The sequence below is a fragment of the Strigops habroptila genome, chromosome Z (assembly GCF_004027225.2).
Source record: "Strigops habroptila isolate Jane chromosome Z, bStrHab1.2.pri, whole genome shotgun sequence".
NCBI lineage: Eukaryota > Metazoa > Chordata > Aves > Psittaciformes > Psittacidae > Strigops > Strigops habroptila.
In genome coordinates this window covers 83,500,036-83,524,561 of record NC_044302.2, presented here as the reverse complement: position 1 = coordinate 83,524,561, position 24,526 = coordinate 83,500,036, and the positions used below count along the sequence as shown (strand labels likewise).

The following is a 24,526-nucleotide window of genomic DNA, read 5'->3' as shown; positions in this document are numbered from 1 at the left end:
GGGCTGAAATACACATTCTGCACAAGTAAACCACACGCTTTCCTAACTTTAACCTTCCTTTCCTTTTAAAGCCGCAATCAGCTGGAGGAGGACCTCCAGAAACAGTGCAACCCTCCAAACCATCTGGGTCATGCACCTCCTGCGGAGATGCTGAAGCTGCGCCCAGCTAACCTCACGGGAGCCCTGAGAAGAGAAACAAGCACCCGAGGAGGTGCATAAGCTTCTCGGCCAAACCTGGAGAGGTGCTGGGACACCTCCGACGGGTCGGGAGGAAATTTGGCAGGCGCCTGGGAAACCACCCAGCGCATTCCAGGGACCGAGCGTGCGGGTGCTACAACCTGCGAGGCCCGGTAGGACGCGCTAGAACCGGGGCACCGGGCAGCGCTCCGGGGCCGCGCCCGGCCGGGCGGACGCCAGGGGGCGGGCGGGGAGGGGAAGGGGCGGGCCGGGCCCATCGATGGGGGCGGCCGCTCTGCGCTCGGCTCCTCCGCCCTGCCTCTCGGCTCTGGATTAGCGAAACTGGCGACGTGGGACGGCCGCCGGCCCGGCCCCGCGCCCTACCTCGCCCGCCAGGGTGAAGCCGGGACTCGGAGCCGCCGCGGAGCGGAGCGGAGCCGAGCCCGGGCAGGCAGCCGCCGGGGCGTCCCCGCCGGCGTGACGCGGAGGCAGAGGGCAGCCCGGCGCTCTCCTTGCTGCAGCCCCGCCGGCGCGGCGCGGTGAGGTGAGGGGCGGCGGTACCGCGGCGGCGGGGAGCCCCCCCTGCCCCAGGGGGGCGGTGGGGCCATGGCGCTGCGTGCCCGGGCGCTGTACGACTTCAGGTCGGAGAACCCGGGGGAGATCTCCCTGCGGGAGCACGAGGTGCTGAGCCTCTGCAGCGAGCAGGACATCGAGGGCTGGCTGGAGGGCGTCAACAGCCGCGGCGACCGCGGCCTCTTCCCGGCCTCCTACGTGCAGGTGATCCGCGCCCCCGCCGCCGAGCCGCCGCCGCCCGCCCGCTACGCCAACGTCCCCGTCGGCGGCTTCGAGCCGCTGCCGCCCCCCGCCGCCTTCAAGCCGGCGGCACAGCAGCCCCCGCCGGCGGCGGCGCCCGAGCCTTTCCCGCTGCCCCCCGCAGCCGCCGGGTACCCCTTCCCGCCGGCGCCCTACGGCGGCTCCTACCAGCCTAGCCAGGGCAGCGATGACGACTGGGACGACGACTGGGACGACAGCTCCACCGTGGCCGACGAGCCGGGCGCCCTGGGCAGCTCCTACCCCGACTACGAGACGGCGGGCGGCGGGGCCCCCGGCCGCTACCGCCTGTCCACCCGGTCCGACCTCTCCCTGGGCTCCCGCGGCGGCGGCGGTCACCCCGCGGGACACCCGCACCCTCCCGGCGGCGGCGGGGCCAAGAGCTCAGCCACGGTGAGCCGCAACCTCAACCGCTTCTCCACCTTCGTCAAGTCTGGCGGGGAGGCCTTCGTGCTGGGCGAGGCATCGGGCTTCGTGAAGGATGGGGACAAGCTGTGCGTGGTGCTGGGCCCCCGGGGCCCCGAGTGGCAGGAGAACCCCTACCCCTTCCAGTGCTCCATTGAGGACCCCACCAAGCAGACCAAGTTCAAGGGCATGAAGAGCTATATCGCCTACAAGCTGGTGCCCAGCCACACCGGGCAGCAGGTGCACCGTCGCTACAAGCACTTTGACTGGCTCTACGGGCGCCTGGCTGAGAAGTTCCCTGTCATCTCCGTGCCCCACTTGCCGGAGAAGCAGGCCACCGGCCGCTTCGAGGAGGATTTCATCTCCAAACGTCGCAAAGGCTTGGCTTGGTGGATGGACCACATGTGCAGCCACCCTGTGCTGGCTCAGTGCGATGCCTTCCAACACTTCCTCACCTGTCCTAGCACGGATGAGAAGGCCTGGAAACAAGGCAAGCGCAAGGCTGAGAAGGATGAGATGGTAGGTGCTAACTTTTTCCTGACCATCAGTGTCCCCACAGGCCCTGGGGCCAGCCTGGACTTGCAGGAGGTGGAAAGCCAGGTAGATGGCTTCAAAGCCTTCACGAAGAAGATGGATGAGAGTGCCCTGCAGCTTAATCACACAGCCAACGAGTTTGCCCGCAAACAAGTCACTGGTTTCAAGAAGGAATACCAGAAGGTGGGGCACTCCTTTAAGTGCCTCAGTCAGGCATTTGAGCTGGACCAGCAGGCCTTTTCAGCTGGCCTCAACCAAGCCATAGCCTTCACTGCAGAAGCCTATGATGCCATCGGGGACCTCTTTGCAGATCAGCCCCGGCAGGACCTAGATCCCGTGATGGATTTGTTAGCGCTGTATCAGGGGCATTTGGCAAACTTTCCAGACATCATCCACGTTCAGAAAGGTAACATCCTTACATGTTTTCTGAAATGATAGAGTTTTATGTATCAGTAGTATGCATGCAGATGTAGGGACCAGGGGCTAAATTTGCCCTGCATCTGGCTTGCTGGCCTTGGGTTAAATCTTTCCATGTTTATTCAGGTAAGCTTGTTAAAAATACAAAAAACTAATCAGTGACAGTTTTTGTTCTGTGCCAAAGGTCTAGACATAGTTGGGAATTTGCTGCATTTGGCTGTGTATCTTTGAAAGAAACCACATCTGCCTAAATTGCTGATACATTAAAGATTAATGGGCTTGTTTACAAACCCTGGAAATCAAGTGGTATGAAAACACATATTACTCTTTGATACATGTTAGGTGTCTTAAATCTCTGATCTACCAGGTAATAAATATAAAGGAATCTGAAGATGCAGGTCATCTTCCCATTAACCACATTCTTTGAGGTGTGCATGGTGGTGTGTGGATTTTGCAGCGTCAGATAGTCATATGGGATGTTTAAAGCTGCTGGGGTTTCTCAGTTTGGCCATGCATTAAACTCTCTCAGTGCCTTTGAAAGTATAATGGTCTGCCACAGGCTTCTTAGTTGGAGTTTTTCATCCTTTGCCCTTATTATCATCAGAAAATGTTGCTCACCTGTTATGCTTTCAGCATCTTTCTAGCTGAAACATGCTTTGCTGCTTGTATGGTGCTTTGTGATCTCTCAGAGAGAAAGAAACTCTGGAAAATAAAGGATCTCTGCTGTATAACTAGTGATGTTTGTTCAGAGGAACAGAAGTTTGTAGCACTATGTGTGTATAGACAATTTCCCTGCAGTGAAATTAATGATATTCATATATTCTCCATTGTGAGCAGACTAGCCCATCATTCATTCTTTTTGCTGTTATATACCTTACCCATAGTTTTCAACTCAAAGATCAGGGAGGTGTGGGGACTGGAGCTGTGAAAGAGGTCAAGAAAACATCACATATGCTCTGCGGAAGTGGGCGTGTGTAACAGTTACGTCAGAAAATGCATGAGCTTTATTGAAAATTACTTTGGAGATTAGTAAATGATGTTCTGCATCCCGAGAGGCAGAGCTTGAATTGTCACCCACAGTGAATCAGTCTTTTGTGTCCTTACATGACATTTCCAGGGTTTTTGCATCTGAAACAGAACCTTGAGTTTGATGATAAAAGAGCTGGGAGAGGTTTTTTTCAACAGATCAAAAAGGCAGGCTTCCGAGAGGTATGCATTGTTGCGGGAAGATCCGAGGAAACATTTTGCACAAGTGTGCAATTTGTTGTTATTTAATAAAGAAAGCTTTTCATAAAAATTGCATACGTCAAATTCAGATCTCCATTCTGCTGTTAAATCTTGAAAATTGTGAGTGGAAATTTAAACAGTAGTAATACAATTTTGAAGAGGGAAGTGTGCAGTCTAACCTCTGAGCAGTTGTTCTGCTGGCTGCTGTGGCGTGTTCTGATAACAACTTACAAGTAATTTCAATTTGGAGAGAAGGGCAGCCTTGGCAATGCCTTGTGCTAAGGAGTACCGCATTTTAAAGTGCGTTGTCAATGAATAATAGGATTATCTGTAAGCCTTTAGAAAAAAATAAAGGAAAGGATTTTGTATTAGGTGGAAAAAACCAGAAGATTATGTACACTATTTAAATAATATATCCTCAGGTTTTAAGGCTACATGGAGTTCTCCACTGCATAATTTTTGGAGATGTGACTTTGGAGAGAGGATTTGGAACAATAAGAGATGTACTTACCTCAACCCTCTTTCTTTTATAGTTCTCCTTGAATTTGTGCTTACTGGTTAGGTTTACCTTCCTGAAGGAAAGTTCATCTGAATGTGCTTCCACTAGAGCAGTACATGAGCACGACATAGGTAGAATTGATTTTGTGCGAGGGCACTGTCCTGGAGCTGGTTGGAGAAACGTACAGCCAGCCTGCATGCAGCTCTTAATGCTCCAGCACCTCTGGGCTAATGCTGCCTGCAACACAGTATTATCCCTGGTACATACTTGCCATCCAAAAATGGCGTGGGTTTGAGAGGTTGGCCCCTTGAGCATCCGTGTTCATGATAGGAACAGGGTTAGAACAGGGTTACGTGTTCATGGTTGTCATTCCTGTCACAAAACAGGCAAACAGAAGGAAAACTGAGAGGAAAATGTTTTTTACACCCAGTGTATTGCTGTTTTATTACTCTTCAAAGTTACTTGTAACAAGGTATAACTTTTCAATTCCAGACTGTAAACTTCAGATAAAAATATGAACTGTTTGGTATTATTACATCATAAGAGCTTTCTTTTAAATTTACTGTCTGGAATAGTAGCCAATTTTGAGAATTATTATTGTCTCTACAGACTAAACAAATATCTGGTGATGGTCATAGATCATCTGAAAAATAGAATTGGTGGGGTTTTTTTCAAGTGTTTTATTTTCTAGTGTACAACATCTTTGTGCAGTAAAATGACCCCAAAGTGACCTTGGAAGCGGTAGAAACAGTAGCCAGATTGATGCATTGCTTTCATGGCTGTGCTTTTAAATAGATGAACTCTGAAGTTAGGGGTAGTTCTCCTTTGTTTTCTACATAGTGCAAATATATTGTCCACTTGGGATAAAAAACGAGGTGATTTCCAGACTCCATTTCTGGATTTCCCTAGACCTGAGAAGGACCGGAAAATAAACGCAGCTGTGCCCAAACCATGCCTATGTCTGTGGGTAGAATATTCAACTGCATTGTCCTGTCATGGGTTTGCTTTACTGGACACAGTTGAACAGCTGCTGAATGTGATTCGGAAGTGTGTTTTGTGGTATGGACTGAGAAGTCTGCTTGTGTGGGTTTTTTTAATCATTTCTGCAACTTCTGCAAGAAGGACAGAGAATCTCTGAGTCGGAGACAAAATTTTCTATCTGTTTAGGCTTTGTCTTTTCTCCTAGAATTAGAAACCAAAGCTGTGCAAGCCCCGCTGTTGCTTTTTTGGTGAGTTAGCAGAAAATGTGTAAACTGTTGTGCTTTTAATTGCTCTGTGGTCCAGGTCTTACTGCATCCTGTGCTGAGGACATCATACATGATCTGAAGTGTGCAGAGAGGGATTGTCATTTTGGTCACTTGTGTAAAACATGTGAACCAGTGGACTGTGGGAATATTTTTGAACTGTTTATTATCTTACTAGTGTCATAAGTATTCTATGAAATGGCAATAGCTCCAGGGGAAAATTTTTAAAAGATTCCTTTCCTTCTGCCTCCTTCATCTCGAGCTCCCAGTGTTTAAGGAATTTTCTGTGAGGGAAGGAAGAGTTGAAGTTCCTGTTCCAGAAGAGACAGAGGAAAGATCTGAACTTTTCTGTCCCACTTGCCAGTCAAGGATGAACTTGTCAGCACTTTGTGAGAGACCTTACCCGGTTTCATGTGTGCTCCAGCCCAGGTCTAAAGATTAATTGGATGGAGCCCTACAGCAGAGAACATGCCGAGTTGGAAACCCTCTGTCTCCATCTGGAAGTGCTTGGTTTGAGAGTCCCAGTGAGCCTGGCACTGAGCGTATCAGCCCCAAGGCATACATCCCTTACAAATGAGTTGTTGTTTTATAGGTTTTCTTTGGAAAATCAGGCGATTAGGGAAAAACTGGCACCTGCAGGGGTAGACGATGGCAAAGTGGTGTCTCGAGCATCTAAGCACCCAAATACTTGTATGAATCTAGCCATCAACCCTCCATAGGTAAATGCTTCTAAAGTTCTTGCATGAAAGTATTCCTGGGCATATCTGTGTTTCTTGGAGTGGAAGATCCAAATATGTTAGATATACTTGTACTCAGTTTTCTTTAGCCTCTGGCAAAATGTTTGTAGAAGAGGAATATCAAGTTCAGTCAGCTCAAAACCTAAGCTACACTTCTGTAATTTTCTTCTATAGAACTCAAGTGTTTTTCAAGAAATAACTAGTTTCAGTTGCTTTAATTTTGAGAGGAAAAGCAGCCTTCAAACTTCATTTGTAATTACTTTTTGTGTGTGTGTGTTTTTAAGGTCTACTTGTGGAAAATCCCTAGGCATTCTTGGCAAAATAATCCCTAAATATTAATTGCTAGAGCTTCACTCAACTGATGAGATCTTCTGACTTCAATAATCTTCAATATAAATACTCACTGCAGGCCCATGCAAGTTCAGATTCAGAAAATTTATGCATATGTGAGAATTTGACATCATGTATGCTCGTACTCCAGCTCATGCTTGTCTGGCTGTCTTCGTATTTGCTTAGTGAGAGTAGGGAAGTTACAGGTTTGAGGCTTTCTTTCTTTTAACTTTTTTTTGAGGCATTACTATAATTGGCCTCCTGTGATTCCTGAAAGAGGAAGAAATACTAACTTACCATTTCATCTCTGCTTTCCAGATTTCTCCTTTTTCTTAACATTATGGTGTTAATGTTAGACAAACTTTTGGTTATGATTGTTGCAAAAAAGATTTGAGAAAGTGGTCTAAATGTTTTCTAAGATGTAGGCAGCAATTCTGTTTTCTGCATGCCAAAATTTAAGATAATTATTTTTTTAAAAGAACCAAATGACCTTTTTTTGATTCTTGATCGCTGTCTGTGAAAAGTAAGATAAGGCAAATGGTCTTATTTACCTGAAGCAAACGTAATTCTAGACATTGGCTTTAAAGAATGTGTTGAGTGTGTTTTTAGAATGTCTTACAAAATTAAAGGCAAAAAAACATTCCAGCTGGAAGTGCATCAAGATTTCAAGCATCAAGAAAAACACAAACAGCATTGAAACCTGGAACTCTTTGTAACATTTTCAGCAATATTGTTTTTGCAAGGGGAAGGAGAGCAGTATGTATGTTCATGAATAAATCAGACTGGTCAAAATTCATACCTAAAATTTTATATCACAGTGTAAAAACAGCGCTTTTCTCTCTTGCTTACTTTCCAGCCTCTTAATTTGTTGTGCAGATGTGTTTTTTTCCATCCCTGTTTTTCCTTTTATTCACCTTTTTTTAATTCCCCCTCTGTCCCTCCAATATATACACTTTGCATGGGTTCAACTCAGGTAGCTACTGGCTAAGAGCTAGGCATGTAATTGTAGCCAGATGACCCTTACAGCAGTAAAAAGAGATGGGTACCTGCATTTCACCTCTTTAAGGACTTTGATGAGAATGGATGAGGATGGATTGCTCCATGGTGACTTGTATTTTTTGCCTCCCCGTTGCTGTTACACTGATGATGCAGCATTGTCTGCTTGCTGCTGAATCACCCAGTATTTGAAGGTAACCTGAAGGAAACTAGACTTTAAGATGACTAAAATGTGAAAAAAACTTCACATTTAGAAACTGTATAAAATTATAGCTTCCTTACAGTGTGTGAAATCACAGGATAACAATAAACAAGACTAAAATTGAGCAGTAGCCTTACTTGAAGAAGATTAAACAGAAAGAGGGGAAAAAGGCATTCTCTATCTAAAAGATGCATGGGTCTTTTTGAAGTATGAGTTTTGGGGTTTTTTTAATTTTATGCTGCCCCCGCAGTCTCTTCTTACCTTAGCTTTCTGAGGGAGCAAGATTTATGTAGTTATGATGTCTTTGTGTTAGCTTTTGAAAACCACTAGCCTGAATCCATACACATTTGTTGACAGAGAGACATTTCATAGCTGATAAACCCCCTTTTTTTCAAAAGCAGCTGGTAGCAGAGGAAGGCTGTAACTGTTCTTCCTACAGGAGAGACTGCACATGTTGCTGCACACAGGAAGGTCTATCCAGACTGCACACTTAGTCCTAGCAGGCTGGAGAAGTTTTGGTCACACCTCTAAGTTTGACCACGGGCAGTGCATGATCGCCTCTTGTGCTCTTACGGGTACTTGCTCACCATAGGCAGCAAGACCGTATCTACTGCGAAAACCCTGTGGGCAGCTAGAGAGTAGCGGGTCATTGTAGACATTCAAGAATTGAAAATTACATTGTAGAAAGAGGAAGTCATTTTATTTCAAAGACTATGTAATACCTTTTTGGCTTGAAGTTTATGAAGACTCTAGATAGTGAGATGATTCTCTTGCAGCTGAGAGAGCTCCAGGTCTTGCCAAAAGGACTTCCATCCAAACGGGGAAGACAAGAATTGGTAGACTGCAAATGGAAAGTATTTCCCAGAGCTCTTCCAAGTCTTTGTAAGCATATTATCAAAATCAAACAAACTGGCTGATTTTTTTTTTATTTTGCAAGTCACCTTTGAAACAAGGACATATTTCAGCCTTTCCAGCATCTTTCCATGACTTCATTGTTAGACTTTGTTTGAACAGTTAAAATGCCAAGTTAATGTGTGCAGACTGTATAAACTCATCCAGCTTGTACCTTACTTATTTTAAATTGCCTGGTTCAAATAGCACAGAATTTGAAAATTCTAATTAAAAAATGAAATCACATTTGGCTTAGCCCTCAAAACATGAGTCTTATCAGCAGGCTAGAGCAAACAAATGGCAAACACTTTCTTGTCTGTATCTTTAATGACAGCCTTGAGGATTTAAATTAAATAAAAATAAATAAATTATCCTGGTAAAAATGTGTTTTAAATTTTGGAGTGGATTCTCATGAAATGAGTGACAGAATATACACATTTAAACAATTTGTTCAGTTCTTGTCAGTGACTTTGGATTGTTATTGTAGCAAAGCTGGAAGATGTGTGATAGTCTCCGCCTTTGTTTTAGGTAGGTATGCATCATGAGTGGACGAATTCTGTAACAGTAATGAACTGTACTACCCTTTTTATGCCTACGTGCGATTATTTTGTAACAATGGGAAAAGCAGATTCATGGTGTTATTGGGAGTTTGCATTACTCTTTTGTCCTGTGGTAAAGAAGTAACTTGCTCTTCTGGGATTTCTTTTTTTTTTTTTTTTCCGATTTACAATTTTGAATTTTTATATGCATAAATAGTTATGCTGGCTAACTGGCAGCATACCGAAGAAAGATTCATCAATCTGCTTGCAGTTTTTATGTAAGCCCAAACTCAAAGCAGCATACCCCTTCCTCCTAAAACGGCAGACAGTTCTCTTCTGCCTGTATAAAACTACAGTATTCTCTATATAATAGATACTATAGTAATATATTAATTTAAAAAAGTAATATATTTACAGTTTAAAATTAGCATAACTATATAATGTATACCATTTCTTTTACATAATATGATTATAGCATTATATTATTGCAATGTTCAAATTGTCTTTCAAATATTCTGCTTTTGTCTTATGTATTTTAATTGGTGGCACTAATGATGGTTTACCTTGTGTATTTTTCCTGCAACAAGAAGCCTCTTTATTTTTGTCCTTAGACCGGTACTGTAGCATTCAGATTGCTAAGAGGGAGCATTTAAAGGGTACTGGGGAAAAAGTGGAGCAGTATGTGAATTTCATTTGGATCTGGGTTCTCTTCCTCTGAATTTGTGTTAAACTGTCTATGCATTCTGTATTTGCTCATCTTAGGATGGTAGTGGAGCTAAGCAGATGATGGACAAGCAAACACCATAAATAGCGTTTGCTCTTTGCTTCCCTTCAGCCTTTACAGAGAATGACAACCAAAACCAGGTCTTTCATAGAATCCTGATAAAGAAGGGATGTAAGAGCCAGTGGAACCTGCATTTTACTAGCTTCTCTCAAAAATGGTGTGTGGGTATCAATATGCAGTGTTACCTGTCTTCTGTCCACCCACATCCCAAGAACCTTATGAAAATTTTGAAGAAGTTACCATTTAATACAATAATGCTTACACCCATTTGCACGATGGTTTCTATTAATCTTCTATTCATCTTATATTCATTCATCTTCCAGAGGAGACATTTCTGCTCATATGCCGTTAAACAATTTTACTGAAAATTAATTTATGTCATCCATGCACAGCATCATTTCTGTTTAAATGGTTGTCTTGAAGTCAGCATTACGAAGATGTCATTTACAAAACCTGTTTAGAAACTGTAGCATCATTCTAACAGAAAAAATGCCTGTCCTTAGCATCCTAATTGGGAGAAACTAATGTTCAGAACCTATGATGACCAAACTGTCATAGACCAACTTAAATTCTGGAAAAAAAGATATATGCTTTAAAAGCCTGTTTGACGCCCAGTTTGGGTGAAAGCTAGTAAGAAGTACTTGCAATCACTTTCAGCTTGGTTTTTCTGCATATTGTAATCACTTAAGTTTTCAAGTGTGTCCACCCTGAAAGGCATGGCTGGCTTTCTAATGGGCAAATGTACTGTGTTTCCGGTGACCAGCCTATTTTAAGTTTCATTCCCTGCAGTCTGCAGTGTCAGCTGAAGCCATACTAAAGAAAAACTTAAATGGTACACCTGACTGTTGAAAAGTTCAGACTGCCTTAGGATTGGGCAAAACCACCGTTACCTAGTGTTTGCTTTTCAGGCTGGGGTGCAGAGTGTTCTGTTTGTGATGATGGAGAGCAATATGCACAGTTCAGCTGGATTTTAAGGTCAAATTGTTCCTGAAAGGCCTCTTTTCACACATCACTGTAGGTACCTGTAAAGTCAGAACTACTCATTAATACAGTTCGAACATGCTTTAGTGGCGAAAATAAGGTCATTTGTTTGCTCGAAACACTTTGTGTACAATACGTCTAAAGATACATTAGTTTTAAAGTCTCCGTGTTCCAGATTTGAATGGAAAACCTCCATCTGCTTTTGCACAGTTTTTACATGTGGTTACCTAGCACTGCGGGCTTTTTTTATTTTCTTAACGGGTTATGTGGGGCAGTAGGTGCAATAAACTGATAATTCTGTAATATTTCTTTCATTCATTTTGCCATCTTGCTCTCGCCTCCTATTATTAACTGTTTCAAGGGCAAACTATGGCTTGTTGCTTACATAGCAAGTGTGGTGTAGCATGGCCCAGCAAAACGTTCATACTGGAGGTTCTGCACACCAGAGCTTGTAGATTCCTCTGGGGGTCTCTGGAACTGAAATGTACATTGCCAGTGTGATAATTTTAATATTTTCAGTACCATGAGCATTTTGGAGCCTCCAAAGATGCACAAGTGTGATTATAGTCCTTATAGATTTGGATAAATAAATTGGCCATGTATGCCCTTCCTATGTGTGTGGACACCAGCTGGCGGATACATGCGTAGTAAGTCTAATCAGGTCTTAAGTATCACATTATTTAAAGTAAAATAAAAAAAGAAAAAAGCTTTATTAGACATATATAGTATCCATTAACCCTAGTAGTTTTTTAAAATTGAGTGACATTTGATACTCTGCACTCTAACACCATCATTGATCGGTTATATATTAATTAATGTATATGTGAAAACCACCAGATGAGCTTAAAGTTAAGTTTCTGCAATCTCTAGCAAAGACTGTTTTATTTGTGTGTGATGTCTGAATTGTATAGATTAGAAGGTGATTTCATTTTGAACTGAAGAATGCGTCTGGGTGACAGCTTTGGGTGAGCTTTGGAACAGGGTAACTGGAAGAACAAATAATTCTGTTCTACATTAATAATCCTGCAGTCAGTCAGTGTTAACCTAGATGTTAGCACAGTACTGTAATTTATAAGCCTAGATTTATAGGATAGTATTGTTTTGTTCTAGGAATTTTATGAGCAATGGGCAACAAAACAATAAAAAATTAGCTCACATTTTTTAACTGTTGTTAGGTTGCAGATTCTAAAAGCATTATTGCTGCTTTCATGTATGTAAATAAAACCCTATAATACTAAAGTAATTGTAATTTGATGTATTTTATTTTTATATTTCTAACTTTCACTATGGAAAAAAGAGAATATTGCTGAAGTAGTTTTGCACCCTTAAGGAGAAGAATATAATCTGTGAATTAGACTGGTTTTGAAAACTGTTGTGTTGGCACTTTAAGAAAGAACAAGTGACTTCATCATTTTGCCTTTGATGTTGGAGATTGCTTGCTTTTTTCTGTTTTAAACTGTAAAACCATATTTTAAAGTAGCAAGTCATTCCTACTTGAATTACTGTAATGGTACTTTGTGACATTTCTTTTATACAGTTCAGTCTCTACTGGAGAAGTCTTCTGGTTTCAATTTCAGGCAAATTCCCATTATGCTGCTTTCCATTCCAAATCTTGGCCAGGAAATGTAAAGAATTTGCAGAATCTCAATGTCAGCATCTTTTGTTAATCTGTTCTCACAGCACTCTTAAGCGAATAATCTGTCAATATAGTAAAGTCTCTATTCTGCTACACACAATTTCATTGTTTCATTTTGAATTGAGAGGGGGGTGTTTGGGGGATCTTTTCTGAGTATGGTGTAATGTTATGTATAATCTCATGTGGTGGTTCTGCAGCTTCCCTTGTGTTGGAGCTAATAGTTGTATAGCCTGGGCTGAGCTGGATCACATAACTAAGCCATTGATAAACCTAAGCCACCATCTCCTTCCCCTCCAGGCCAAATGCAGGTTTTTATTGGATTAGTCATTTGAGTCATCCCGTAATAACATCTTTGTTTGATCTGATGTAAGTGGGACGGCTATGTAGACAGGCTTGTTCTGGCAGCAGTCTCTGGATTAGAGGTAATGTCGTTTTCTCAGAAGTAGTTTCTTTGAGAAGGGTAAATCAAAACTGTGCTACACACACATGGGCTACCCAGGGTGTGCCATTCCAGGTCTGCAAGCAAAGAGCTGTGGTTAAATAATCTCACTGTTAAGTAAGGAAAAAGAAAACATTTCTAGTTATGCTTTCTGCTTTTGTACCCTTTGATGAAAGCAACATCATGAATATATTGTTTTTTCCCTTTTAGGATGGTGTCTCATGTTACAGAGAGTGTCTTGTAATAGAAGTAAAGCAAACAGAGTTGTTAGACTAGTTCAGAGCTCTCACATAAGTAGCAAGTAGCCTGCTTTGAGCGACACATTACACTTACTGTTAGACCATTTAATATGATGGGCATCTGAATGGTGTGGAAATGTAAGTTGTTTTACTTTTTAGCAAGTAATGCACAAAATTTTATTTTGTACATTGCTGTAAAAAGATGAAAAATTTTTTATTGCACAGGTCATTTTATTTGCACAATATTTCTAAAATAAAACTGCTGAGAGATTTTCTTTGTCAAACTTTGGTGTTTCTTTGAAGATCACAGTGTTTTCTGATCTAGCTGTCCTTCCCTGTGAAGGAGCCATCTCTCAGAGGGGCCTTCAGACTTTGACACAACGTCTTGCTGTTGCATCAAAGCCTGTTGACTGGGCGATTTCTCAAAGGTGGTAATCAAGAATATGGTGCTCTTTGGTTTTGCCAGTTACCACTGATGACAAAGTCAGAACAATCACCCTCCTTTGGTTTTTTTTTTTCCGTTCTGCCATTTTTATGGCTGTTGTCCTTTTTGGTATCATTTGCTATTAGAGTCTACAAAAAGAATAAGAGCAGGTTCGTGGTTGGAGGAGTTGGTGGCCAGGTGCCCCATTTCTGTCCCTCTGAATAGTTACTGCTTCTCACCTGCAGCACAACTAGTGTCCCCAGCGGTGTGCTGGCTCCTGCTCACCTCCCACCTGGCAGTGCCAGGGCCAGCCAGAGAAAAGGGAAAGAGCTGTCTCGTGAGGAGCAGTGCGATCTGTTGGGCTGGCACCCAGCTCACTGCTTCAGTCTCCCACCCTCCCCCAGCTCCATTAAAAATGCACTTCAAAAACTAACATTCTTTGTAAGAGATCATTGGGAACCACTGGATTAACTTTTTTGTCCCCCATTCATTCCCTTTGCAGTTGTTTTGCAATAATTCTTTAACTCAGGGTGTAGAGTAACACAAACATGGATATTTGCTGAAAGAGAGATTGTTGTAGTCATAACTGATACACATGTGAACTGGTATCTCAGTACTGGTGAAAGAAATCTACTTTCTCTGTTCTAGCAGAATTCATCACTGAAATGAAAGAAGTATTTTAATAACTGCAGTGATCAAGGCATTACAACTATAGGATCTAAAAAATTAACTTGGTTCCTACAAGCTGGGTGAGCTTTTAAGTTCAGTATTTCCTCCTGAAAAGAGGATGGAGTAAGGAGATGGCTGGTCTCTTCTCACAAGTTAACAAGCAATAGGACAAGAAGTAATGGCCTCAAGCTGTGCCAGGGGAGGTTTAGATTGGATATTAGGAAAAATTTCATCACCAAAAGGGTGGTCAGGCATTGGAACAGGCTGCCCAGGGCAGTGGTGGAATCACCATCTCTGGAAGTATTCAAAAACCATGTGGATGAGGCCCTTAGTGACATGGATTAGTGTTGAACTTGATAGTTCTGGGGTAACGGTTGGACTTGGTGATTTCAAAGGTCTTTTGCAACCTGGTTGATTCTATGATTGGAGTGACATACTGAAGACATTCATATACTGGTAACTTAATGGATGATACACATTCCTGGGAATGATTGTGAATTGCTGATCTCCCTGACTTCAACAGATACTTATTGCTGCTTCAAGTGCTGTATTCCAGCAGTGATGAGCTGATGCTTCTGTGTTTCATCCCATATGCATTATTACTGTAGGCAGTTAAATCGCTGCTGTAGCAATCAGAAATGGTGGTACCGTTATGAACAGTATCAGTATCACAATTACTGCTTGTGTTTTTAAGTATCGAGCAGGCCCAGCCATTAAACATCTGTCCACTGTAGTAAGCACTGTTGAAATACAGAGTAAAAAGGGCTCCTGCCCTGACGAATTTCCTTTCTCTCAGCTTGCTTTTAGTTAGATTAGTAACTTCTGACACAGCTGACATTTTACTGCTGATGGCTGTATGCAACACTCGAAGGCCGATGTTCAGGTACTTTAAGAAGAGGTGGGAATGGGACAGTGGGATGATGGTACACCCTTAGCAGTTACTGCTCTTTGGTTTCTGATCATCTGTGCTGGGAAGCACAGTGCAGACATGACTTCATGTGAGACAAAGGAAGTGAGTGAAGAGCACGCTTGATTGCAGTCTTCATGAGCTGAGCCCCAAAACTTTTGCCTTCAGGTCACATTGCAAGCTGCAACTTGGACAAGTGTCATGTACACTAGGCGTGAAGAACCAGTGTGGGGCTGGCTGCTGGTAGGCTGATTATGCCATGCAATTTGAGAGCTTGGAGATAGGTATACATCAGCACAGGCTTACAAGTATATATGCATGGTTATAGTGTGGAGGGAGAACGAGTACAATTTTGAGTATGGATTCAAATCCACCTTTAAGTGAATCTTCACACAATCTCAAAGCATGCATTGATGTAATAAAACTGCAGATGATGTGAAAATCTTTTGTTTGACCCAAACCTGTGTGCTCTCAGGTTCAGGAATTCTCTTGTTTTATTTTATTTTTCTGAATGTAGATGAATCTTCATGCCTTATTGCAACATTATGCTTACATGGGCAACTTACTGACTCAGTGCACTTCTCTTTTTCCTGATACCGCTTCAGCACCCATTTAGGTTGCTGTTTGTGTTGTGTGGTTTACAGCTTGGAATTATTTATTTCTAGCAGTGATTTTATGTTGTCTGTCTTCTTGGCTGATAGCAGATTACTATAAACGTTCCTTGTTAAATGTGTTTATATAATCTTGTGTTGTCTAATCTCATACTTCAAAAAAAGTACTTCAAAAAAAGTACTTCAAAACAAGTACTGAAACCTGCGAGTTTCTCTTAAGCCTTTAGCAGCATTTTGTGAGCGCTACCGTCTGTTTAACATCAGGCTTCAGGCAATGAAAACCAGCATTCACATCTGCTTTTCCCTACCTTTAAGAACAGAAATAGATGTAGCACATTTTTTTGCAGCATCTTTGATCCAGGCCCTCTTCGCTGTTTGAAAGCTAGTCCTGGTTACTAGAACACGATCTCCTGACAGAAGGTCTTTTCATCGGACCAGAAGCTTTAAATGCATGGGCAAGGCTTTACAGACTCTGTATAGCTGGAGCTAAAAAAACCACAAGAATTTATTTTTATGTATTCCATCCCTCTGGGAACACGGCATTGGTGGATATTTATCCCAGACATGTATTTAGCAGAAGGTCTCCTTAAGCTAATATGCATTAGGAGGTGGCTCCTTCTGTTTCTTTTCCCTGAAATGTGTATTAGCCTTTTCTGGGGCTGCCATAATTCTGCTTTCTAAATACATCTTGCTGTTTTGGGTTGTTCAAACCAATACTAGATGTTCATATCACTAAATGCAGAAACCAGGAGATCTTTCTGCAGGTGTACTTGGAGTGGAGGGGACTTGCTCAGCCTCAACAGCCTGCGAGGCGAGCAGTGGGAGCTTGGAGGTGCTGGATTAGGTGCTGAGGGTGATGGATAGCTTAGTGAGGACGGAGGTGGGGGAGCTCATGGTGTACAGCCTGAGGACAGGTTCGGAGTTGCTGGCTGGGAGGCATCAGAAGTTATTACCATGGGACCCATTCCCTGCTCTAGCATCTCTGAGCAAGACCTTTGTTTTCAAGCAGGGATGCACACAAGGGGCTGCTTTCTGTTTCTCAATTCCCTCACAGTGTCCTACTCCCCCACTTTCACCATTAGAAATCTGCATGGATCATTGCACCCTCAACATCAATGAATCTCTGCTCTGGCTCAGAGTTTTGCTCCTGTAGTTTAAAATGCAAGGGCTGTAGGCTATGGAGAAACATTTAGAGAAAATTTGGGATTAAATGTGGTATGCTGTTAGTAAAGCTGCTTGCAAACCTATGCAAACTAACAACACTTTTTTCTGAGACTTAAATCTAAGATATAAGTCTACGAAGTCTTGCAAACTTCAGTAGATGCTGAACTAATTAAAAATTACATTTTGGAACAAATGAACATTTGCTTCTTAAAGTGAAGCATATGGGCTTTTTTTCTGTGTATTTGGGGAAGGTTCATTCATTGCCCTAAAATAACTAAAATTTTCCCTCTTATTTTGTGATTAATCGTTTTACTAATAATTCAACACTTCATTTAAAGGCACTTCAAATGAACAAGCAAGTTTGTACTTAAGCATATGTATAAGCTTTTGTCCTATATTGCTGAAATCCAGTTGTAGTCTATCTATTTTTAAAAGGAAATTCCACTATAGGACCAGTATGAATCCATATGCATTAAGAGAGCAGTGTTAATGGTTGCAGTTTTGCCCCTTGGATTCCTTTCCCTAATTATAAATCTTTCTCTCTTTTTTTTTTTTTTTTTTTTTTAATGCATAATGCATAATCCGTCTAATCTGAAGGGCTTTGGTGTTTGGTAATGTATGTTTTAGATTGATGTAAAATAATTTGAAGATTATACATTCTCCAGAACTCAGTTATGCTTTCAGCTGCTGATGCTCTAAATTTCAGTATTTTTCTTCCAGTTTGGTCATTCTAGAAATAACATCTGAAGCTGTTTCCCACATCACAACTAAACAGTTGTCATGTTTATTTAACCAGCTCCATCTGGCTTCCAGTAACTCCCAAATTTCAGTTTTTCACAGCCATGCATGGATTCCTGCCATGCCCACAGAATGCAGAGAAGAATTTTGGTCAGCATGGTTTTGTTTGTCAAAAGAAGTGTCCTTTTTGCAGAAGAGGGGATTAAATATTTTTCAGATCATGCCCTCCCTTGCAGATTCCTCACTCCTTACAGGAGAAAATACAGATCTTCTGGCACAGTCCTACTGCTGGCACCTCTGCATGTGGAAAAGGTTTTTCGGTTGTGTTTTTTTGGGCCAGGGTGGAGACGATGAGGTCAATCTGCTGAAGCAGCCAGTGCTGAGCCCTTAGCTACCTGCCAGCATGCCATGGGGCCAGGAAGGTGTGGAGCACTGCCATCATCTCACAGCCCCCATGGAGAGCTGCTGCCCTTGGCCTTTGGGCAGCTCTTTTGCACACCCGGTTCAGAGGGTGGCCTCTGCCACTTGAATTCCAGCTTTGTCAGCCATGCAGCCTGCAGTCTGTGTTCACCTTGTTAATAACTTCCTTGTCACAATTTAAAAAGGAAATTCTTTCATATGGTCTTTCTGCAAGTATATCACACTGGACGTGATATTCTTATGCTTGCAACTAAGAGCTCATACCAGGGCTACAGGCAGGAGATGTCATATACAGCACAGCCTAAATGCAAATTAAGCAGAAAAACATGAATTTAATAGTGGAGAAGTACGCAAAACATAAAAGGTATTTTCTGAGCATTTGCATTTAAACTTCCCCCCACTGAATAGAGAAAACACGCATGTGGTTCTCTGATTTTAGGAATTCCAGATTTTATTTATCATGCAAGACACAATCCCCATTTCATTTAACAGATGTAACAACCTTTTTTCCCCAAGTCTGCCAAATCACCTAATATTTTAACTTGCTTCTAGTAAGAATATACCTTGACCCTTCATTCTACCTGACTGCCTGGTGAGGGGCTGGAGGTGGGCAGGGGATGAGCCACAGCAGGCAGGGGAACGGAATTCAGCGAGCAGCAGCCTTGCTCCCCAGTTGCCTCCAAACCTGCTATGCATGCAGCAAACCCAGATGCATCCATGCACAAGGTCATGTTCCAGATCTGAATTGCAGAGATGTTTCAGTGCAATGCAGGGAGGCACATCTGAAATGGCTTGTTAAACAGGCACAGGAAGGAAAGGACAAAAGATGGTATTACTGCTGATGAACTGCATTTTTACTGTTTAATGGTGTTTACTACATATGTGGATTCAGCCTAACAAGAAGACAGACCTGCTTTCCCAGCAGATGTTGTCCTGCTGGAATATATAGAGAGGTTTCTCTGTTAGCCTGCTGGCTAGTGCCGCTGTAGGGAGTACAGAAAAGCATTCCTTCATGGCAATGTGAAGGGAGTCGTGTCAGGGAACTGTAGTCACATACTCAGTAAGAAGTGTAGTCTGAAAGGAAAGCAAGTTACAACATTGTAAACAATCAACTTAAGAGTGATCATAAACGATGTGAAAATGCCCTGTCACTAACATCTTATGAGAAGATAAAAACTGTATTGGTCAGATTGGGTTTAGTTTTATGAATAAGATATGTATGTAATATTTAAGGCAAAGCATTTGCTTTGTGGGGGATTGAGTCCAATAAAATTAATGTCTTAAGTTATATCTTGGTGCTCTGTCATTTTAAGTCTGCTTTGCGTAGGTCTGGTTTAGATGATACTTCCTTTCTGTAGGAGGCATGTGCTTTGATTAGGTATTTGAAAGAGAACTGTTGACTCTTTTGTTCTGTTTTTATTTCTAGCTCTTCAAGACTATGTTAGGTCTACCTGGATATCTGTGACTTTGAAATAACCTTTCAGATTCTCTAGTTCTCAATAATTAATTTTTGGTATCTAGTGTAAAAGCAGGACGATGTGTTGGCAAGATTTTGGATATTCAGATCTCCTTTGAAGTTTCACAAAGATTGGGAAAAGTGATGCTTCACAAAGTCCAGTTTCTTAATGAAGTCACTTTTCTAGCGTTTTGTAGGCTTAAATTGATCCGACTAGTTTTCTAGTACTTTCATTTTTTTCCCCAATAGTGGTATATTTATCAGATATTCTCTCAAGGACACCATCTGATTTTTAAGATTGTGAAAATAGGCATGGTTTACTAACTTTTGCAAGCTAGAGCCTTGAAAAAGTGTGGTGTTTTTTAAACAACATTCATTGTTCTGCGATTTTTTTATAAGAAAAAGCTTTTATTTTATTTCTTTTCATTCATATATATATACACACGTATAAATTTAGAATGAGCCTTATACAAATCCTTCTTGTTATTAAATCACTTGTTAAAGTACAGTAGTTGGGTCTACATTGTCCTCACACTTCAACTATTTTGTTTTGTTCTTTACACAGGAGCCCTTACCAAAGTAAAGGAGAGTAAGCGGCATGTGGAAGAGGGGAAGATGGAGCTCCAAAAAGCTGAGGGCATTCAAGAACGCTGTAACATTATTTCTTTTGCGACCCTAGCAGAAATTAATCATTTCCACAAAATCCGTGTGAGGGACTTTAAATCACAGATGCAGCATTTCTTGCAACAGCAAATACTCTTTTTTCAAAAAGTGACACAAAAGCTAGAAGAAGCTCTTCACAAGTATGACAGTGTTTAATCTCTGAACTTTGGTTTGTGGACTTCCCTCAGCATGAACATGACCCAGGCAGCAGAGCAAATGCTGCTGCTGAAGAACTGTTGCCAGTGGCATTCGGTGGTACAAGGATGGTTTTGTGCTCACCTGGAACCCTGGTTTAATCTCCGATTATGTAGAAAGGAAACAGTTATAGGGCTATGTAGTAGAAACAGTACCACGCATTGTAACTAAGTTATACTGTGTATGCCTACACTACCATTGTAACTTTTTTGAAATAATGAGTATACTATTTGCCTTATTGCTTTTTAAAATATGGTATTTTAGTGCATACTTTGTAGACCTCAAAACCCTTTGGGTCTTTAAGGAAGTTGGCTAGATAAAAGCCTGCTTCAGATGCCTTTTTACTTTCCTAGATTTGGATTTCCTAAATTCAAACGATTCTCTGTTTACAGACTCCTACTAGAGCAGCTATGTGATTCTGTGCCTTTAGACTCTATTTTTCCTTTTCTAGTAAGTCACATTTTTATGATTGAATGAATGAAGGGTTGATGCCTATGACAAGAACTGATTATAAAACCTCACAGTGACTGGAAAAAAAATCAGCTGCCATCGAGTTTGCACAGCAAGTACTGTCTTATGACAAATGTTGGCTCAGAAAGGAGAACTTAAATCTATTCACACTTTCCCTGAAAATGGAGACTACTTGTAACATGTAGTAGAATGTTAAGCACATATACAAAAATACACCACTTAATTCCCTTTCTGAAATGAATAATACAGTGAGGGTTTTGGGGTTTTTTTTTAGTATACAGCATTACTGTGAGTGGATATTTGAAAAGCTAGCCTAATAAAAATTAGGTGTATTAAGGGGATATGAATGCAAGCAATGTTGCATGAACATTTTTAAGTTTCAAATGATCTGCTCATTGTTCAGTTGCTGATTCAGTTTAACTTCAGACTTGCATCTACATTGCCAGTTGTCTGAGTTGAAACTCCACTGTGATTCATTAGTTTACTAAGTTACAAATTTTCAGGGATGTTCAGTAATATAAACGACCTGAAATAAGTCTTGGCTGAACTGACTTGGAAAACAGGTGGCATTTTTATGTTTGTAACACTCAAGAATTAACAATTGTCTTAATTTTTGTATAACTATTTTTGACAAGCAGGGTGCATTTATATATATGTAAACACTATCTTTTAAAAATTTTTCTGGCTTATTTCCCTTTAATTTTCTGTGTTTCCTACCTATTGGTTTCTTACTTATAGGTCAGTATGAAAGAGGGTTTTTATTTATCCTATCTTTTTTCTCCTAAGCAAAAATAACAAAATCTTCAAGGAAGCAAAATGTTTACTTTTTTGTTTTTACTTAAATTAGTCAAAGATAGCTTAAACAAATGAAAGCCTGGAAAAGGAAGTTAAGCAACAGTTACATTTAAGTACAAATCATTCCTCACCTATGCAGCAGAAACATGTGGTTCTTTCGCTGGATCGTGTGAGTTTCTGTAGCTTAACTCCACACCTCTGTTTTAAAGGAATAAATGTATGAATGTAGTTTTGGTTTTAAGATTCATCCCCAAATGCTGGGATGTTGCTATTTTGCGCAGTTTGTGTTTGGCAGTGCTTCTAGTACATACTCAAAGATGTAAAATATAGGATAATGAAAAGGAAAAAACCAGCATTTGTAAAAGAAAGGACAATCAGTGAGGAAAGACTCCATTTCTAGCTATTAAATGAGTGCTGCAAACAGCAAGGTTGACCATAAAATAAGGACCATAGTCATAGGGCTTGATTTGCTCTTTATTTTCCTCATAGTGTCTCATTCTATTTTCAAAACTCATCACTTCCCATAACAGCTCTTTCCAGCAGTACTCCAGCTTCCCATATGGTCCCATATGTCTTTTAATTATGTGAGATAGTGATGAGGTAGGTTTGAGCTGAGTTCCATGGCTTATGTTTGCTTAAGCCAGATATAGTTTTATTAAATGTCTTTGCAGTAATTACATCAGACTACAATCAAATTAATTCTATGTGGAGGTATTAAGACCTGTTCAGAAATTGATCTTTGTCCAGTTTACGTATTCTAGGAGGTTAGTATTAATGACATGTACATGTCCAGGAGGAAATAAAGCTGTGATATGTATACATACAACATTATCAGACAGGTACAGTTTTCCCAAATAAACTGTCATGGCCTTCACCTTACTTTCTCATTTGTGAATTTTTGGGGCAGGTGGTTAAGTTTTGGGAAAGTGGTTAAATTGGTTAAACTTAATGTACCAACAAAGCTTAACTGGAATCCTGGATCTGAATTGTTGCCATGTACAGAAAGGTTCAAATCTCCATCTATATTAGCATCTTCCCTTTTTCCTCACTCAGAGTTGGAGTTAAACTGATGTAGGGACCCTGAACTCCATTAATGCTTACTGTACTATGAGAGAACTATGGTTTTAATTTTATTTGATACAAGTATGACACTGAGCACTCATGACTGATGGATGGTGTGGTCTGAGATCCAAATGCACTCTACACTGAAGTGAACGTGTATTGTGTGGGACTGTAGAAACATCAGAGGAAATCTAACAGAATCCTTTTAAATAAATAAATGTGAAGGAACGCAAATTAGCTCTATAGCACAATATTAAATGCCTTTATTTTATTCTATTCCTGTACTTTGTTTTTGATGCATCACAATTTCTTCATTGCAAGTAGTATCTGGTATACTTGTTGAGAGTTAGAGAGGTTGAACTGAAAGCTGCAAGAAGATCCACTGAGGTATTGGTTGTTTTCTGAGACTTGCAGAGAAGACAGTTGGTTCTATTCATGACTTGTATATCTTTTCTAGTTTCTCTCTACCAGATTCAAGGTCTGGTGTCACGGTACATTTCATTTAGAAGTGTTATAACACTCAGCTTAGAGACATCAGTAGAAAAATTATATGGTTATAAAACATTCAAGGCAAGCACCAACAAAAGCTGGAAAAAAAAATCTAAAGACTACGTTGGGTATAAAATTGAAATGTTTTTAGAAAATGTTAATAAACTGCCTCCACTGAAAATACGTACGTTATTTGGTGAGGCACAGTTATCTTTTTGGTGAATTACAAGACCCTGTTTGCAGTTTCTTACTTTGTCAGACCCTCACTATTCCAGCTAACATCTTCCGTGCTGTTTGTCTGCTCCAGGCTGAATTCTTCTGGGAAACTTCAGTGAAAGTTGTACAGCTGTTTCTCAGAAGGAGAACATAAAAATAAAATAGGGTTTTTTTCTCCTAAAATTCTCTAAACAGTTTGGCTGGAAAGCTTTAGGTCTTTCATATTTTGGAGCAAGGACTTGAAATTCGGCAGACACGTTGCCTTTTACATCCTCAGATATGCCTGCTGCACTGCCTGTGAAAAATTTGTCCAAATATTTCTGAGTTAAACTAAGGTTTCTCCAGGCCCTACTGTGCTCAATTTTGATGCATAAATTTTCCGTAGCTCCCCTTTGATCCAAGCAATCTTGGTTCTAACCTTGGTGAGCAGCAGGTGAGTGAGGCTTTCTCTGTAACTGTTTTTTCCTTCATCCAGAAGAGTGAGCCTCCCAGACCAGAAGCTGAGCAAAGAAGCAGTTGGTGGGTCCTGGCATGGCTGCTATTTGAGCATGGCCACAGGAGGAGAGAAGCAGCAGCCTTAAACACCAGATTGAAGTTGGGCCTGGTAGCTACAGCAAGGTGGAGGTTGGAGATAGGGAGGAACACATGGGGCCAAAGATCAGAAAAGGGTGAGGACCAAAAGCCCTGTGACTACAAAAGCCTGTTCCTCCAGTCTCTGATTATACCTTGGCCTTCCAAAGCATCCATGGCCTTTTGCTATTACTTAATAGCCATAATGAGCAGGCACAAAATGGGTAACTTGAGTTCTGGTAGTGAGGACAGCAACATTTTGTTTCTCTTAATAGAAATTACTTCCTTTGCTCGATAGTCAAATGTCTGATACAGCAGTTTGAAAGTTTAACTCTGTTGATGAACTGTAGGTTTTGGGCTGAAGGAGATGGTGTAATGCAGTCTCTATCAGGCAGCACTGTGGGTGTTAGTACAGCTCCTTATGTTCTGTTATCTGGGTCTTTTCCTTGGGAAGGGAAGCAGGAATCAGTTTAGGAAACTATATTAAAGAAAGCTAAGATTTATCATTCGGTAAAAAAAGAGTTAGGAAATCTCAGAATTAAGGTTGCCTGCATAAGCACACAAAATA

General features: G+C 41.3%; 1 protein-coding gene across 1 annotated transcript; it reads left to right on the top strand.

Moving 5' to 3' along the window:
- Positions 1–498: 498 nt before the first annotated feature.
- SNX18 (sorting nexin 18) lies at positions 499–22,959 on the top strand. The gene is made up of 2 exons (XM_030470428.1): positions 499–2,353; positions 20,063–22,959. The coding sequence occupies exons 1-2, from the start codon at positions 784–786 to the stop codon at positions 20,314–20,316; spliced, it is 1,824 nt and encodes a 607-aa protein (XP_030326288.1). The 5' UTR covers positions 499–783; the 3' UTR covers positions 20,317–22,959.
- Positions 22,960–24,526: the final 1,567 nt, after the last annotated feature.

What these genes read in the sequence shown, in the direction of transcription:
- SNX18 (XM_030470428.1), top strand. Translation starts at nt 784, where the DNA reads ATGGCGCTGCGTGCCCGGGCGCTGTACGACTTCAGGTCGGAGAACCCG. An exon ending in CATCATCCACGTTCAGAAAG is followed by an intron (nt 2,354 to 20,062) that starts GTAACATCCTTA and finishes TTCTTTACACAG; the next exon opens with GAGCCCTTACCAAAGTAAAG.